Genomic DNA, 15972 nt, shown 5'->3' on the forward strand with positions numbered 1-15972 from the left:
GGTGTTTCTTTGGTACAAGGGAGGCTCTGAGGAGGGAAAGATCAGAATGGAGGGTATAGTGGACGAGGTGTTCACGCCTCGGACATCTTTGGACCTTTTATATATGTGGGGAGCCTGGTGCGTCCATAGGTTGGGAGCAATTAGATGTCTTTTATGGGCTTGGGTTGTTTAGCTGCTGTCGCTCCTCCCTTAATGTTCTTAATTGGGTGCCAGATGCGGCCAATGTTTATGGCCTTTTACCTTAAACTGCACAATTTTTATCTTCAAAGAGCCAGCTCACTTCCCCCACACCCACCCCAACCTCCCTATACACAGCTGGGGAAACTCAGGAACTGGAGGATGGGGAGCAGTGACTCAGGTTGGAATGGAAAGGCGGGGCTGCGGCTCTTCCTGGACCGCCCACTTGATGAAGTCAACGCCGCTGTCCGTGGTGCTGATAGGACCGTCCCTCCCCCGCCCCTTCCAAACACTGGGGGGAATGTGAGACAAACAAATGATGTGAAACTTGGAGTGCGCTTGGTGATTTCCCTCACACTGACGGCCTCTTTCCTCACCGCCAAAGCCACACGCTTAAATCATCTCTTAATTACCTCCACATGTATCCAACACTCCCACACTGTTCCCAAATCCCTCACATCTATCACCATATCCCACTCCCTACACACACACACACACACACACACACACAAGCTGTGCACTTACATGCTGGCCTTCCCTCCCACAGTCTCACACAGGCACTCATGTGCTCATGTGCACTCTCACCCACCCCCCACCCCCCCCTTACACACCAACTAGATCCTAAGCCAACTTATTAGACCTTCGCCAGCCTATGCTGAGTGGAGACATCCCCTCCCTCAGAGTTCTTCATAATGCTAAGGGGGTACACACTGGCTCACTGGACTCAGGAATGCCCAACCATTTCCAAAAAGCTCCCAGGCAAGGATAGTATGTCTGGATTTCAACTCAACCCTCTGTGTTTCCTCCAGGGCCCAGAAGGCCTAGGATGGACACCACAGTTATGAGTCTGCATGGCATTTGGCTCAGAATATAATAAAACCAATCTAGACGATCCATATGAAGAGAGCGTCCAGCCCTCTGCCATTACCCCCTTGATTCTGTGCTGCTGTCCATGCTATACCAACACTGCCACCCTATTCCCCTCACGGCAGTTTGTCAGCAACCTTGGAAGATGCCACAACAGATCCACATTGGTGTGTGCTATCCATCCGGTGTGGATAGTGTGGGCCTTCAACCCAGAAGGGCTGGGTAGGAACCAAGACTGTGCTGTGATGATTGCTGTGTGAATGGGGCAAGGAATGCCCTCCTTTGAGAAACAGAGTAAGCCTTTCCTTCCCAGCATTACTTTGAGGAATTACAGGGGTTGGCTCTTGCTCAGTAAACTCCAGAGCACAACAGCCTGTGTGCTTTATTGTAATCATTAAGAAGCAGGAGGCTCTGGGGCAGCATTTTTTCAGATTCACACTGGGACCCACTCATGGAAGCAACTAGAATTTTAATTCAATCCATTTAATAGATTAGAATAAAATAGAAAATATCATAGTGCATCATATGTAGTAAGAATAATATTTCATGATCTTTCTTGTTCTAAGTGTATATGGCATGCAAATATGTGTGTACTTTGCCACTATGCAAAATCATTTCTTAATATGACTGAAACTAAAAAGTTTAAATACCTGGCATATCAGTGAAGAACACAGATTCCAAAATGCCTACTTTCAAAGTCCAGCTCTGCCACTCTCTAGCTGCATAACCTTAGGCAATTACTTAACCTCTCTGTATCTCACTGTATGATTTATAAAACAGGGATAATAGTACCCACATGATAAAGTTGCTGTAAGGATTAAAAGAATTAATCCATGTAAAGCACTTAGAATAGAGCCTCTAAGAACGTATTCATACACGTGGGTAGTAGTTGTTGCTACTGCTGCAGTAGTTATAGTGACAGGTGTGATGGGGAAGTAGAGGTATATGTCATTGATGTTATTGTTGTTGTTCTTTTTGTTCTTGTTGCTGCTGCTGGTGTGGATATATCGGCATGTTTGATGGAATATATCCACTCACATTCCTAAACCATATATGTAAAATTCTCACAAATGTTGGCTTCCTTAAAGGATTAATAGAAGGATTAAGTGAAATAATGCATGAACAATGCTTAACACAGCACCTGGCACACAGCAAGTGCCCAATAAATGTTATCTACTGTTGTTCTACCATGGCGATCAGCCCAAGGGGCAGGGAGGACCTGAGACCTTTGGCCATGGCTACTTCCTTTATCCCAAAAAAGAACCCCAAATCAAATGTCCCTCCTTCAGTCCCCATTGTATCCCAGATGCCACAGGGCAGAATCTTTCTTCTTAAGCAAAAGGGATATGTCACCAATCCTTGGGCAATCACACAACTGGACAAAAAGAGAATTTTGGACAATCCAAAAAGTCTGTTTTTGTGTGTGAATAATTCATGAATTTGTATTTCCTAACAGATCATCAGACATTCTCATGATTTCTGATAATATTATAATGTAAGTTATAAATCAATGACATACTCACTCATCTTGCTTTTTGCTTAATCCTGAAACCTGCTGAATGGTCAGTGGCTTAGGGATACCATGGGCCTGAGGGTGAGGGACATGCTGTTGATGATCCATGCAAGTATAATGTAAGTCCAAAGAGAGCAAGAGAAGTCAGGCTTTCACTGCAGCTAGACAGATGGAAGTTGGAGTTGAGAAAGAACTTCCCAGGAGTGTAAGTAGTCATGGTTTCCTAAAGGAGCTTGTGTTATATCTGCCATTTAGGGAAGCTTTATGTAAAAGAGGAAGACTCATTGTTCTGGAGGAGAGCAGGTGAACCCAAAGACCTTCAGATCTGGAGATCAGAACCTCCTTTTTTAGCCCAAGTAGATTTTTTTCCAAGGGACGCCTGAAAAGAAAGGGTAAATCAGGTGGATTTAACATTAGGAAGCTTTTTGTCAGTTCATTCTGTTCCTGTGGGGGAAGCAGATTTCTCAAGATGGATGAGGAGTTAGACAAAATAATGTCTTGTTGAGGGATTCAAGGGTTCTGTGATTAATATGTCCCTGCCATATCCTGAACCCTGTCTCAATTTTTGGAGGGAGGGAAGAAGGCACTAAGGGAAAGAAGGAGACATGAATTCTGGAGCTCCCCAACTGACAAGGAAGACCGACCCACATTTATGAGAAAGGTCAGAAGTCTGAAGAGGGTGGCTTTTGAGATGCATCATCAGATGCTCAGGAATGCAATGCCTACTGACAGTGCCCATTCTCAGGCAATGTGGAGTGCAGCTACTCTGATGGGAAAGGCAAGAAAGTCTCCTTGGAAAGACTGAGGACAGGCTTCGGCAAACAGGCAGGCAGGACAGTACGGGTGCAAAGGTTTGTGTGGAGGTATTTCTGAGAGTGGGTAAGCAGTAAAGGAACCTGAGGGCCCTCTCAGGAGAAGGATGAATCATGAGGTGCTGTGATGGTAAAGAGCCCATTGAGATAGACCCAAGAAGTGGGGCCTGTGTCATCTCAGATTCTGCTCCATGGCTGAGGGCTGGGAGGCAGCCTGTGTGCTCTGCATTTGGAGGACACCAAAGCCTCTGCACACTAGGCCTGTAGGGATCAAAGAGCCCATGCCTTTTCTAACCTTGTAGCTCATGCTTTCTGTTCACAGAAAGAAGGTGCAGGCCAGGTTCCAGGGAGAGAAACTGAGGAGTGAGGGAATGGATGTTTACACAGCAACTGAGCTGTTAATGACAGAATTAACCACGGGTACAGTCACTAGGCAGGGCCATTGGGTTGGTGAGTTCACAAAAGACCCAAGTCAGAGCCTGGCCTCCTCAGCCAACACTCCTGGAATAGTGGCCAATTATCTGTCAGAGGACAAGGGGCCAAAGGCTCTTGTGGGGATCCTGGGGGAAATGAAACTTAACTCAGGAGTTCTACCATTGGTGAGGTCTGTCCCATTAACCAAGCTAAGTTCCTGCCACTCCCCTGTCCCAGGTCTCTGCCCTGTGGAGATTCAATGTTATAAAGTTGGAGACAAGGTTGCCCACCTCTTCGGGTAGATGCTGCACCTTTCTCTCTCAACATCCTCCTCCTATGTTCTTCCAACCCTAAAGTGTCCCCTCACCATTTTCCCCTGGGGTTTTCCCTATTGTTCCTCCACTTCCCTCCTCTTCTCTCTCTCTACCCAAATCTCCCCTCTCTGCCATCCTCCCCACCACCCAGCCAGTGTCTGTCCTTTGTCCAAGCGGCCCTGAAGAATAATAATCTAAGACCAAGCATCTTCTCCCTCTTTTTTCCTAGAAGTCTGCTTCTCACACTTTCCTTCCCAAACCCTATCACCAGTCTCTACACTGCCCCAACACCTTCAGGATCCTTGCTCTTGTTGGCTGGCTTTTCCTATCACCCCCATCATCACCCAGGTTAAGGACTTTGCTCTGGTTAAAGACACATCTACTCACTTCATCCCTCCTTCAGGCCCCAGCCAGAAATGTCTCCCCACTCCACCCTCAATGTCGGGAATGACCTCCCTCTTGTCTGCTTCATCTGGTCCCCAGCCCATCCTACCAGAAAGCTTTACACAATTAACCACCAAGCTTTGATGGCTCCATTACTCAGCACTTAATATGCAGCTGGTATTCATTTTATTCATTCAACAAATATTTATTGAGCACCTACTATGTGCCAAGCCCTTGGAATATACCCATGAACCAAACATTTGTACCCATTGGTGTGTCACTAGGTTTGCATTTTTGTTCATGATCTGGGTGTATATCCAGCTTTTTTCTTAAAACTGGAAACTCACCACAAAAATAGGTGAGCACCCCTCCCACCTCTGGTCCTAAACCCTGAGAACATGCCGAAGGTCCCAAAATAGGGCACTGGAGGGAGGGGATTAGTGAGTGTGTATGTGTTAATGCGGTATATGCAAACACCATCTACTGTTTGATATTTTTAAAGATGGTGGTGGTGGGTAGATGGGAGTGCAACAAGATAAACTCGTCTCTTCGTCAGGTCCAAACACACCAGGTTCTGAGTGCCATTTCCGCCACTAACCACACAACCTGAGCCAGTCTTTTAACCTCCCTAAGCCTCAGTGTCCTCCTCCGTAAAACTAGAATAATACCTGCCTCAGAGGGCCATTGTAAAAATTAAATGCATGAATGCACGTTGGGCTCTTAGTATAGTATCTACTATGAAGCAAGATGCACAAGAGATGTTATTATCTTTTAGGTTTGGACTAATATTCATAAAATAGTTTCTACACCAAGTATATACTACTCACATAGTTGTTTTTAATAACCATATACCCCCTGAAAATTCTTGCACAATTATACTAGAAGACATAGGAAAGAATGGTCATGGCAGCTCTGTTCAAAATACAAGCTCTGGAAACAACCATGAGACCATCAGGGTAGAAAGGTTAGTAAAATGAGCACAATCCACAGTGAAAGGAATACCATACAGCTACGGGAAAGAGCACTGAACAAAAAAAAAAAAACAGACATGAAGGAATACATGCAATATGATCCCATTTATATGATGTTTAAAAACTAGAAAATTAAGTAATATATGGTTCAGTACTAAAATGCTAAAGGAAAGCAAAGGAATGATTTAACACAAAATCCCAGAGAAGAACCATCCCTGGGCCAGGCAGGAAGGGAACACAATCAGCGAGGCTCACAGGGAGGTCCTAAGTTACATCTGTTCTCGTTCTTCCACCTATATGGTCTTTTCTGTGTGTGACATATTTCACAATAAAAGCCATTTTGACTTTCATAAAGCTCACACTGCCAGAGCCAAGACAATAGAGTGATGACTCTGCAAACCACCCCTCCCCCCAAAAAAGTTGCTCACTCAAAGGAAACATGCAGGTTGAATGTCCCTTTAGGTCTTCAAAAATTAGCAACAACTGGTAAAGTCTGAATTTAACAAAATGATGTCACTTTTGCATTTTTTTCTATCTGGTTTTAAACTTATTCTTGCTTTTTAAAAATTGCTTAGCAAGGATCAGCCATTAGTAATTGGCTCATGTTTATGCATGTCATTTTTATAAGGAGTTATACAGGTGGAAAAGGTAAAGTAAGTGTGAAATGCACCCTGACTCACTGTGCTTCTCGGGACAGCCAGCCAGCTGGCTTGCTGAGAGCACCACTGCTCATTGTAGGCAGTGCCCAAGATTGCAGTGGAGGTTATAAAGGCCTCGGAAGTGCTGGCCAGCTCCCCAAACACATAAAGTGACAGCAGGTGCCACACCCTCCTCTGGGATGACCAAATGGCTGACACAGTCTGTTACCCCATGTCTGTCCTATCACAAGGTCCCACTCCTGAATGTCACAGGTCCCACTCCTGAAGGTTTTGCACAGACACCCAAAGCCCGACTCCCAACAAACCCTGTTTTCTTCTCTTCTCCTTTCTTCTCTTTTCCCATCAGCCCCTCCCCCTTCTCCCCCTCCCCCCAAGCTGCTCTGCCTACCTCTGCCCCCTAGCAAAGGCCTAGCAGCTACAGGGGGCTGCCAAGCAAGTCATTTCACTTCCTTGTTCATCCCTTCCACTTACGCAAACCTCTTACTTTATGAGATAATTTTTCTAGAGCTGCTCTGTTAGAGTGGGGGTGCTTCATGGATAAACAGAGCACAGCACACTCTATCATGGTTACTTATGGTTACTTCCAACACACCGTAAGTACACAAATAACTTTAAAGTACCACTTCCCACTCCTCCCTTCAATTCTTCGGCATAAGATCCTGTGGATCTAACCCATACCCCTCCCCGGCCCCCAGCCTCACATTGCCCTTATGTCACACTCACACCCCATTTCCCCTCCTGGTTCTAACCATTCCACCCCTGCTGATTCTGCCCATCTTCCTTAGACTGACTCCCCAACCCTAAACTCACAGATATCCCCTTCTGAGCAACTCTCTCTACCCTCTCGATTTTCCAGCTATTAGGCAACCAGGGTTGTCGTAGCTTGTAGGTGAGAAGGCATGATATCTCCTGAGCTCCTCTACTTACAAGATGAAGACTTTGGGCAAGTTATTTAGCCTCTCTGAGCCTCAGTTTCCTCATCTGTAACATGGGGATAATGGTGCCTACTTCAAATGATTGGGAGAATTAGAGATCATTTATAGCATGTAATGATGGTAGGTGACTAATAAAAAGAAAATATCCTCTAATCAAAATGTTTCCCTACAGAGTACTTTCTGATTATAAAGGGGAAAATGTAAGTGAAGTGATCTGATTTAGCATCACCAATAACAGAACGACTGGGCACTTTGTGCTTCGTGGGTGGTACAGTAAACATCACATAACACCAGTTATAAAGTGTTCTGCCCCAAAATGTTTCTGTTAAACCCAGTGAAGCCTCAGGATCAGTGTGATCCGATAGATCCTGGTGTGATTGTGGAAATGTCTCATGCCTGCACTGTCCAATAAGTAAAGCAGCCACTAGTCCTGTGTGACACGTGGCTGGTACAATTGAAAATTTCAATTTTGAATTCATTTAGCGTCAACTAATTTAGCCACATGAGCCCATCCGCTGTCATACTGAACAGCCCAGCTCCAGAGTAACCTTCCAGTTTATAGAAAATACAAGGGCTACGGCCACAAGTTCAAGCACATTAAACCTATTTTTAAAAATTTGGGGGACAGTTGGAAAAATTGAAATGGAATGGATAGTTAATGACTCTTTGGAATTATTGTTCGTTCTCTTGAATGTGAGAATGGTCCGGTCTTTATTGTTAAGAAATGCACGCCAAAATATTCAAGGGTGACACGCCATGGTGCCTGTAACTGTCAAATAATTAGACCAATGTGGAAGGAAATATAACACAATGTTAACATCTACAAATCTAGGTATCTAGGCGAAACATCTCAGGATGTTTGTTATACTATTCTTTCAACTTTTCTATATGTTTGGAAACTCTCATAATAAAAGCTGAAATAGACATCAAATATTTAATAAAGCAGTAGCTGCTGCCACGGTAAGAAAAATCAGATGTTTCCAGTGGCCTGCCGGACAATCCAGAGAGGGAAAAACTCCAGAGTTGTGTTTTGGTGGCACTTTGGCCACTCCTGGAATGGAGTTTAGACCTCAGACTTTCCTGGCTGTCCTCCCCACTCACTCCCCAACACACTCGCAGGCCCCTCCTCCTTGCTTCTCCCGACATCTGGCTCTCTTCTCTTCCTCTTCTCCTATTCTTCCCTCCTTCCCCTCCCCTGCCCTGCCCTTCTCTCCTCAGTGCCCTGAGATGAGTGCATGCCCTGCTGGCAGGGCACTTTGAAGATGAAACGTGCTGAGTCCCCCTATGGCCAGAGACTGGCATCCTTTACACAGAGGCGGGTGCGGGCCACTCCACCACTAAAGCACATTCTAGAGAGGGGTTGGACTGCACTAACCGCCCAAGCCCATAAAGCACAAATTGCACCGACTCCATCTGCATAGCCATGCCCCTTCCCTTTGGAGCATAAATAGGACTGGGGCACCTTGAGGAACACATTGGAGTTTCCACCAAGACTCCAGATTTCACGTCCTCTACTCTGCAACCCAAACCTCCAGGAACATCATGACCTGCGGATCAGGATTCTGTGGCCAGACCTTCAGCTGCGCCTCTGCCTGTGGGCCCCGGCCCGGCCGCTGCTGCATCACAGCCGCCCCCTACCGCGGCGTCTCCTGCTACCGCGGCCTCAGCGGGGGCTTTGGCAGCCAGAGCCTCTGCGGGGGCTTCCGCTCTGGCTCCTGTGGCCGCAGCTTTGGATACCGCTCTGGCGGCGTGTGCGGGCCCAGCCCGCCCTGCATCACCACCGTGTCAGTCAACGAGAGTCTCCTCACGCCCCTCAACCTGGAGATTGACCCCAATGCGCAGTGCGTGAAGCATGAGGAGAAGGAGCAGATCAAGTGTCTCAACAGCAGGTTTGCTGCCTTCATCGACAAGGTGGGTGCTCTTGATCAGCCCTTTCCTGAACTTTCATTTCCTCTGCAAGGCACTAAAAGGATAGACATGGCAAGGCAAGAGAGATGATGTAGTCCAGGTGAGCTCCCAGTCTGATGAGCACAGGACACACATCTGGGACACAGACAGACACAAGGAGATGCATATGGAGGAGGAAGGAGTGCCTGATTTGATTATATATATATATAAAATATCCTATATTTTATTTTTTATTTATTTCTTTTTAGAGAAGGGAGGGAGGGAGAAAGAGAGAGAGAGAGAGAAACATCAATGTGCGGTTGCTGGGGGATGTGGCCTGCAACCCAGGCATGTGCCCTGACTGGGAATCGAACCTGTGGCACTTTGGTTCGCAGCCCGAGCTCAATCCACTGAGCTACGCCAGCCAGGAGCCCTATATTTTATATATATCCTTTTTCACGCAGGCAGAGTCCTCACCGAGGGACAAGGACAAGGCTTCGAGCTAAATCAGAGGGAGGAGGCTATATATGCACACAAGACACAATTAATGCACATAAGAAATAGGAGCAGGACCACAGGGACATCCTTTTGCGGGCTGTCTTTGATCACACCATTCCTGAAACTCACCCATGCTCACGACTCAGGCGAGCCACTTAGGGGAGAATCAAAAGCAAAACAACCTGACTATAGGCCACCTGAACTCATTAGGTCAGATAACTCAGTTCACCTGGAGCAGGAACTGATCTTTCCAAGCTCCTAATTCCCATGCCTAAAATGGAAAACCAGATATGGATCATAATCAGGAAATCCAGAACTTGCCTTGTCTTTACTGCTTAACCCTGTCTAAGCTCTACTGAGCTCTAGTCTTGGAAATTTAGGTAATGGACCCTCCAGATTGGCTCTCGGGCACCAAGAGACATCTCACCCATCTTCCGAACCCAAATGGCAGGTGCGCTTCCTGGAACAGCAGAACAAGCTGCTGGAGACCAAGTGGCAGTTCTACCAGAACCGCAAGTGCTGTGAGAGCAACCTGGAGCCGCTGTTTGAGGGCTACGTCGAGACGCTGAGAAGGGAGGCCGAGTGTGCAGAGGCCGACAGCGGGAGGCTGGCCTCAGAGCTCAACCATGTGCAGGAGGTGATGGAGGGCTACAAGAAGAAGTGAGTGGAGTGTGGCTGGGTTGGACACAGGGCACGGGAAATGACTGAGCTTAGAGCCCATTGGACTAGACGTGAGAAGAACCTCCAAGTAGGGCGAGCAGCACTGCAGGCCAGGGTGGCATGTGCAGCAGGATCCGGATCCTCTCACCTGAGCAGTGGCTGTCCAGAGGCCCATCTAAGAGTAGGGCTGTGACTCCCCTGGGAGATCTCTCCCCTCCTCCAGCCTTCTCTTCCTGGAGCCTGGCCACCCAGCAGCTGTTGCCTCTGCTCTGTGGGGAGGAGGCCTGTGCTGTCTTCCAGGCTTCCATGCCTCACCTCCCACCTATAGCCATGGATCATGGATGTGATCTGAGTGCCAGTGTCATCAGGGCTGACATGTCCTGGGGCTCTGGGTGTCCTACTGCCTAGGGTGTTCAGTGCTGATGGCCTCTGGGACTTGTAGGCCCCTCACCTCAGCTAGGATGGACACCCAGGTGAGGGGAGGCAGGGGCCGCAGAGACCCAGAGTGGGTGTTGTCCACTCCTAGCATGGGGCTGCACACTGAGGCCTTATTTGCCCCAAGAGATCACTTCAGAGCAGCTTGGGGACACGGGGCTATGAGGTCCTAGAAGATTGACCCCATGGCTCCTCAGTTCAAAGTGGAGACATCCCAAATCCAACCAAAAGGACCCCACGGGGCTGCCAGGGGTCTGGCTGTGATTGTCCTCCTCACTGGTATGAAGTGACAGGGCTTGGTGGGAGACATGCCCTTCCCTGACCTCCCTCTCTGCCTCCTCTGCCTCAGGTACGAGGAGGAAGTGTCTCTGAGAGCAACAGCCGAGAATGAGTTTGTGGCTCTGAAGAAGGTGAGTAACATGGTGTGGAGCAGCAGAGGCCCAAGGGGTCTCAGAATGACAGGCTGTTCTTGGAAAGACCCAGGGGCTCTCGACTGCTCTGTGTGTGATGCAGTGACCTTGCCAGATCAGGTGCGAGACCCCCAGAGATCGGGTCATGGGAGACACATGCAGAGCTTTGACAAAGGGCAATAACCTTGGAATAGCACCACTAGCACCTGTGCTGGGCAAGGAGATGGCTGGGCTGACCTCTGGATGTCCTGCCCTGCCTCAGAGGTTGTGGTCTGTGGGCCCCATGGAGACCTGGCATCTTCAGTCTCTGCTGAAGGACAGTGTCCTGTCTAGAGCTGTGGGATGTCTGAACACAAGGAGGGGCAGAGACCCAGGGTGTGGGGGAGGAAGGAACAGAACCAGCAGTGGCCAGGGGGAGTCTGGGAGGAGAGCAGGAGAAAAGGGAGGGGTGGAGATGGCTGAGTGGGGAGTGAGTCTGGGCAGGCATCCTGGAACAGGGTGAGTCAAAGGAGACATGGGAGGTAAGCTGTGTCAGCTGGGAGGCAGAAAGGCTGGTGGCCCATCTGCAAGGCACAGAGGGGTTTGTTCTCAGATGGGAAGGAGGTTGTGAGGCTCATCCCAGGAAGGTCAGAGGGTATGGAGATGGGAAGGGAATGGGAACACTGGGAACCCTTCCCCCCAACCCGGCCTCCATGAATGGGTGAGAAGAGAGAGGAGTTTGGGGTGACGATCACCAGGGGTCTTCTGAGCTCAAAGACTGCCCACCTTTCCAGGACGTGGACTGCGCCTACCTCCGCAAGTCAGACCTGGAGGCCAATGCAGAGGCCCTGACCCAGGAGATTGACTTCCTGCGGCGACTGTATGAGGAGGTGAGGGGTTGTGGTCTGGGCAGAAAGCTGGCAGCTGGCCTGGAGGAGAGGGCTTTGGCCTGAGACAGGAGGAGGAGAGGGATGTGGGCAAGGGGCTGCAGTCCACGAGGATGGGGGGGCTGGAGACCAGGGAAGAGCTGAGAAGGCTGGGGACAGGCTAGGGTGTGTGAGGCTGAGGCATAAACAGGATGCTTCCTCCTCTCATCTCCCCAGGAGATCCGTGTCCTCCACGCTCACATCTCAGACACCTCGGTCGTCGTCAAGATGGACAACAGCAGGGACCTGAACATGGACTGTGTCATTGCCGAGATCAAGGCTCAGTATGACGACATCGCCAGCCGCAGCCGGGCTGAGGCCGAGTCCTGGTACCGCAGCAAGGTGAGTGCGCTGGAGCCCTGCCTCCTGGTCATGGCAGCAGAAGGAGGGATGCGGGGTAAATATTAGGAAAGGCTCCTTTTGTCTGGGGATCCTGGTCCCTGGGGATGGTAACAGAAGGGCAGAGAGCTCTCAGGCTGAGGTGGCAGAGCAGGGCTGCCATGGAAGGCTGCCCAGACTGAGTGCTGTACAACCCGCACAGTCATGCGTGGGTCCCGAGTGGGTGGGACACGCCATCCTGAGTGTCTGCTTCCCCCCAGTGTGAGGAGATGAAGGCCACGGTGATCCGTCACGGGGAGACCCTGCGCCGCACCAAGGAGGAGATCAACGAGCTGAACCGCATGATCCAGAGGCTGACAGCCGAGGTGGAGAACGCCAAGTGCCAGGTATGGTCCTCTGTGCCCTAAATCACCAGAGAGGCTGGGGGCCTAGCCAGGGTCTGTCAGGCTGTGTACTTCTCCATTTGTTCCCTAGTGCATTTGCAAAACTTAGGAGTGATCACTTAGGTAGACCCAGATAATAAAGGTGATGGGGCTGCTCCTGGTGTGTTCCCAGCTGCCTAAGAGGGACTGGACACACCCAGGGAATGGACAGAGAGACCTGGGGGCCATAACCCTCCTTGTTCTCTTCTGGGTCCTCAGAACACCAAGCTGGAGACTGCAGTGACCCAGGCAGAGCAGCAGGGCGAGACGGCCGTCAGCGATGCCCGCTGCAAGCTGGCTGAGCTGGAGGCCGCCCTGCAGAAGGCCAAGCAGGACATGGCCTGCCTGCTGAAGGAGTACCAGGAGGTGATGAACTCCAAGCTGGGCCTGGACATCGAGATCGCCACCTACAGGCGCCTGCTGGAGGGCGAGGAGCACAGGTGGGCCCCTACCTGGCTAACCTGCCATTTTTGCTCCATAAACAAGACCATCTTTTCTCAGAGCTGAGCAAGGTCCAGGAGTCTGGGATAAACCTGCGTTTTATCACTTTGTGGGTGGGGTCAATTTGGAAGGGCGTCCCTGAGACCTCTGCTTGTCCCTTCCTGACTTCTGGACCTACCCCCCAAATTTGTGGAGCCTTGTTTGCCACTCTGGCTGAGTGGCTAATAGTGCCCTTTTTCTTCTTTCTTCTCAGACTGTGTGAAGGTGTTGGTGCCGTGAATGTTTGTAAGTGACCTAGGCCCTGAGTGGGTGGATGTACTCTTCCTGTAGGGGATGACAGAGTCTAGAAGGAGGGATTTCACTGGGACCTACCTAGAGAAGAAGGGTTGGCATCCCAGCAGGAGCGGTTGGGTCAGCCCGCAGAGAGACCACAGCTGTGGCACTGGGGGACCTACAGTTGTCAAGTAGAGATACTTGGGGAGGGTGATTTTCCGGGGATAAGATAACTCGCCCTCAGAATTTTGACTCAGGCTTTGGTGTTGGCAGGTGTCAGCCGCTCCCGGGGTGGAGTCGTCTGCGGTGACCTCTGCACGTCGGGTTCCAGGCCGGTGACAGGTAGTGCCTGCAGCGCCCCCTGCAGTGGGAACCTGGCGGTGAACACAGGAATGTGCGTGCCCTGCGCACCCTGTGGCCCCTGCAATTCCGTCACGTCTTGTGGCCTGGGCACCTGCGGCGTGGGCTCCTGCGGCATCAGCTCCTACGGCGTGGGCTCCTGTGCCAGCAGCTGCCGCAAATGTTAGGCGCCCCAACTCAAGCCCCACCTTGCTTCTCTCCCGCCCAGTATAGCCTGGTCCAGCCCTGGGGCAGAGCAAGCATTGGGTCACTTCTGCACTTTGAAAGGTCCGTCCTGCTCGTAGACTCATATGTATCTGTGATCCCCTCTTCCTCAATCCTGCCTCTCTCGCACCTACTCACCCCACCCTGCGCTGGGAAAGGCTACCCCAGAAAGAAGTCCCCTTAGTGCCCACGGGAAGGAGGTTCCACGGCAGGAAGGACTAGGACCAGGACCCTATCCTGGGCTGCCATGGGGCCAGTGACCAGAGCCCCCCAGCCTCTCCCCTTCCTCTTCTGTTCACCTCTGTCTTGACCTGTGTTTCCAATAAATCAATGTAGCCAACACTGGGCCTTGGTCTCCAGCTCTGTTGTCCTATAAAGGGCCAGGGGTTTGGGGAAGGTCTCAGAAGTAACATGGAGCAGAAAAAGGCCTACTCCGGGGTTCCAGTACAGTCCTCTGTCCCTGGGCTCACAGCAGTCTCAGATTTAGCCAAGGGTTGTGCTAGGCCCCCACACGATGTAATTCACACAACCCTACTGATTTTATCCACACCTTTTATGGTACATCTTGAAGACGAAGAAACCAGCACTCAAAAACGCTCAGTAATTGGGCCCCATGCTAAGTTCAGTGGCACAGCTGGGGATTGAACCTGTGTGCATCTCTGGTGCTCATTTTACCAAACCACAGCTGCCCCCGCCAGAAACAATCCCTGTGCACCCCTCTGAACAGATGGATAATGAAAATGAGGTTCTCCAATCACTCAATGCTTAAGGAAAACCCCCATTGCTGTAGTGGGGAAGACTCATGCCTCAGTGATTTATTAGAATTCCTTAAGGGGTGAAACATCAACATGATTTAAACTTTCAAAAAGCCTTTGATATGGCGACCTGTTTTTTAGTGGAGTCCCTTTGAGGTCTGGCAACCTGCCATGGCTGATAAATTACCTCAAAAACAGAAAATAGCACCTGACAAGGTGATGTGGCAGAGAAGTGAGCGCACAGACTCTGGGGCCAGACTGCCTAGGTCCCGAACTGGGCTCTGTCCCTTCCTCACTGAGTGACCTGGGACAATTTACTTACCTTCTCTGCGCCTCAGTGTCCACATCTCTAGTGAGAATGACAAAAAGAGCACCTACCTCAGGGTTGATGGAGTATGGAATTTCATACATGTAAGATGCTCAGACAGTGCCTGACACAAAATCATCATGGCGTGTTTATCATTAGGTTTTTGGTTGTTTTTGTTTGTTTGTTTGTTTGTTTGTTGCAGAAGGTAAAGTAGACACCCCTCCAGAAATTGGGGCCACAGCCAGCCTCTCATGGCACTTATATCTGTGATCAGAGATTGCAAGTGCAGAGAGAAATCTCAATGTCTTTCAAAGTCGTCGAGCTCCTTTACTCAGGGAAATGTCCCCCTCCACGCCCCCACTCTGACGCTGATGAGGATCTTATAAGTGGTGGTGGAGCGGGGAGTCAGCCCCTTAGCTTCACTATGGATCAAGGCGAGTCCCTCAACATATTATCTGTACAGCAGGGTGAATCTCTAAAGCTTCAGCCCCAGGCCCAGAAAACTGTAGCAGAAATGTTAGCCCCCATTCCTCAGGGCAACAGAAGTAATTACTAAAACATGTGAGAGACCAGAAGTGAGCTGGCTGTTGTTAGATTGTTCTTAATTTCGATGTCTCTGATTATATTTTGTTTGCTTGAAAACAAAAAGGCTCTTTCAAGGAACAATATCAGTCCCGGGTGTCCCGGCCACTGGTGTGGCTCCTCCACTCTCCTGGTGGAATTCTGAGCAGGACAAAGCCCTGGCAGAGTTCCAGAGCATGCAGTTGTCCTAACCAGCCCTCTGTGCTGCGACGCCACACAGCTCAGAAGCAGGCCCTGTCAAGAGTCCAGACCTGAGGCTCCAAGAGACACTCACACCGTCAAGTTGCATCTGACATTTTTAAGTGCAATTAAGTGTGAGACAGACATCAGGAGCCAACAGAGGGCTGACCCCTTGAGGTCCCCAAAGCAATGACTGCACTGGTGACCACCCTCCTCCCTTCAGAAGTCACCCCGACTCATAAAGCTTATAAATGGGCTAGTGAATGAC

At 49.8% G+C, this 15972-nt stretch overlaps 1 protein-coding gene across 1 annotated transcript; it reads left to right on the forward strand.

Annotated features, from left to right (window-relative positions):
* Window positions 1-8588: 8588 nt before the first annotated feature.
* On the forward strand, window positions 8589-13843 carry LOC114513221 (keratin, type II cuticular Hb1). Its single transcript, XM_028532424.1, has 9 exons — window positions 8589-8957; window positions 9883-10091; window positions 10876-10936; window positions 11710-11805; window positions 12019-12183; window positions 12441-12566; window positions 12822-13042; window positions 13297-13328; window positions 13590-13843. The coding sequence occupies exons 1-9, from the start codon at window positions 8589-8591 to the stop codon at window positions 13841-13843; spliced, it is 1533 nt and encodes a 510-aa protein (XP_028388225.1).
* Window positions 13844-15972: the final 2129 nt, after the last annotated feature.

Source organism: Phyllostomus discolor, chromosome 2 (assembly GCF_004126475.2).
Source record: "Phyllostomus discolor isolate MPI-MPIP mPhyDis1 chromosome 2, mPhyDis1.pri.v3, whole genome shotgun sequence".
In the NCBI taxonomy this organism is placed as follows: domain Eukaryota; kingdom Metazoa; phylum Chordata; class Mammalia; order Chiroptera; family Phyllostomidae; genus Phyllostomus; species Phyllostomus discolor.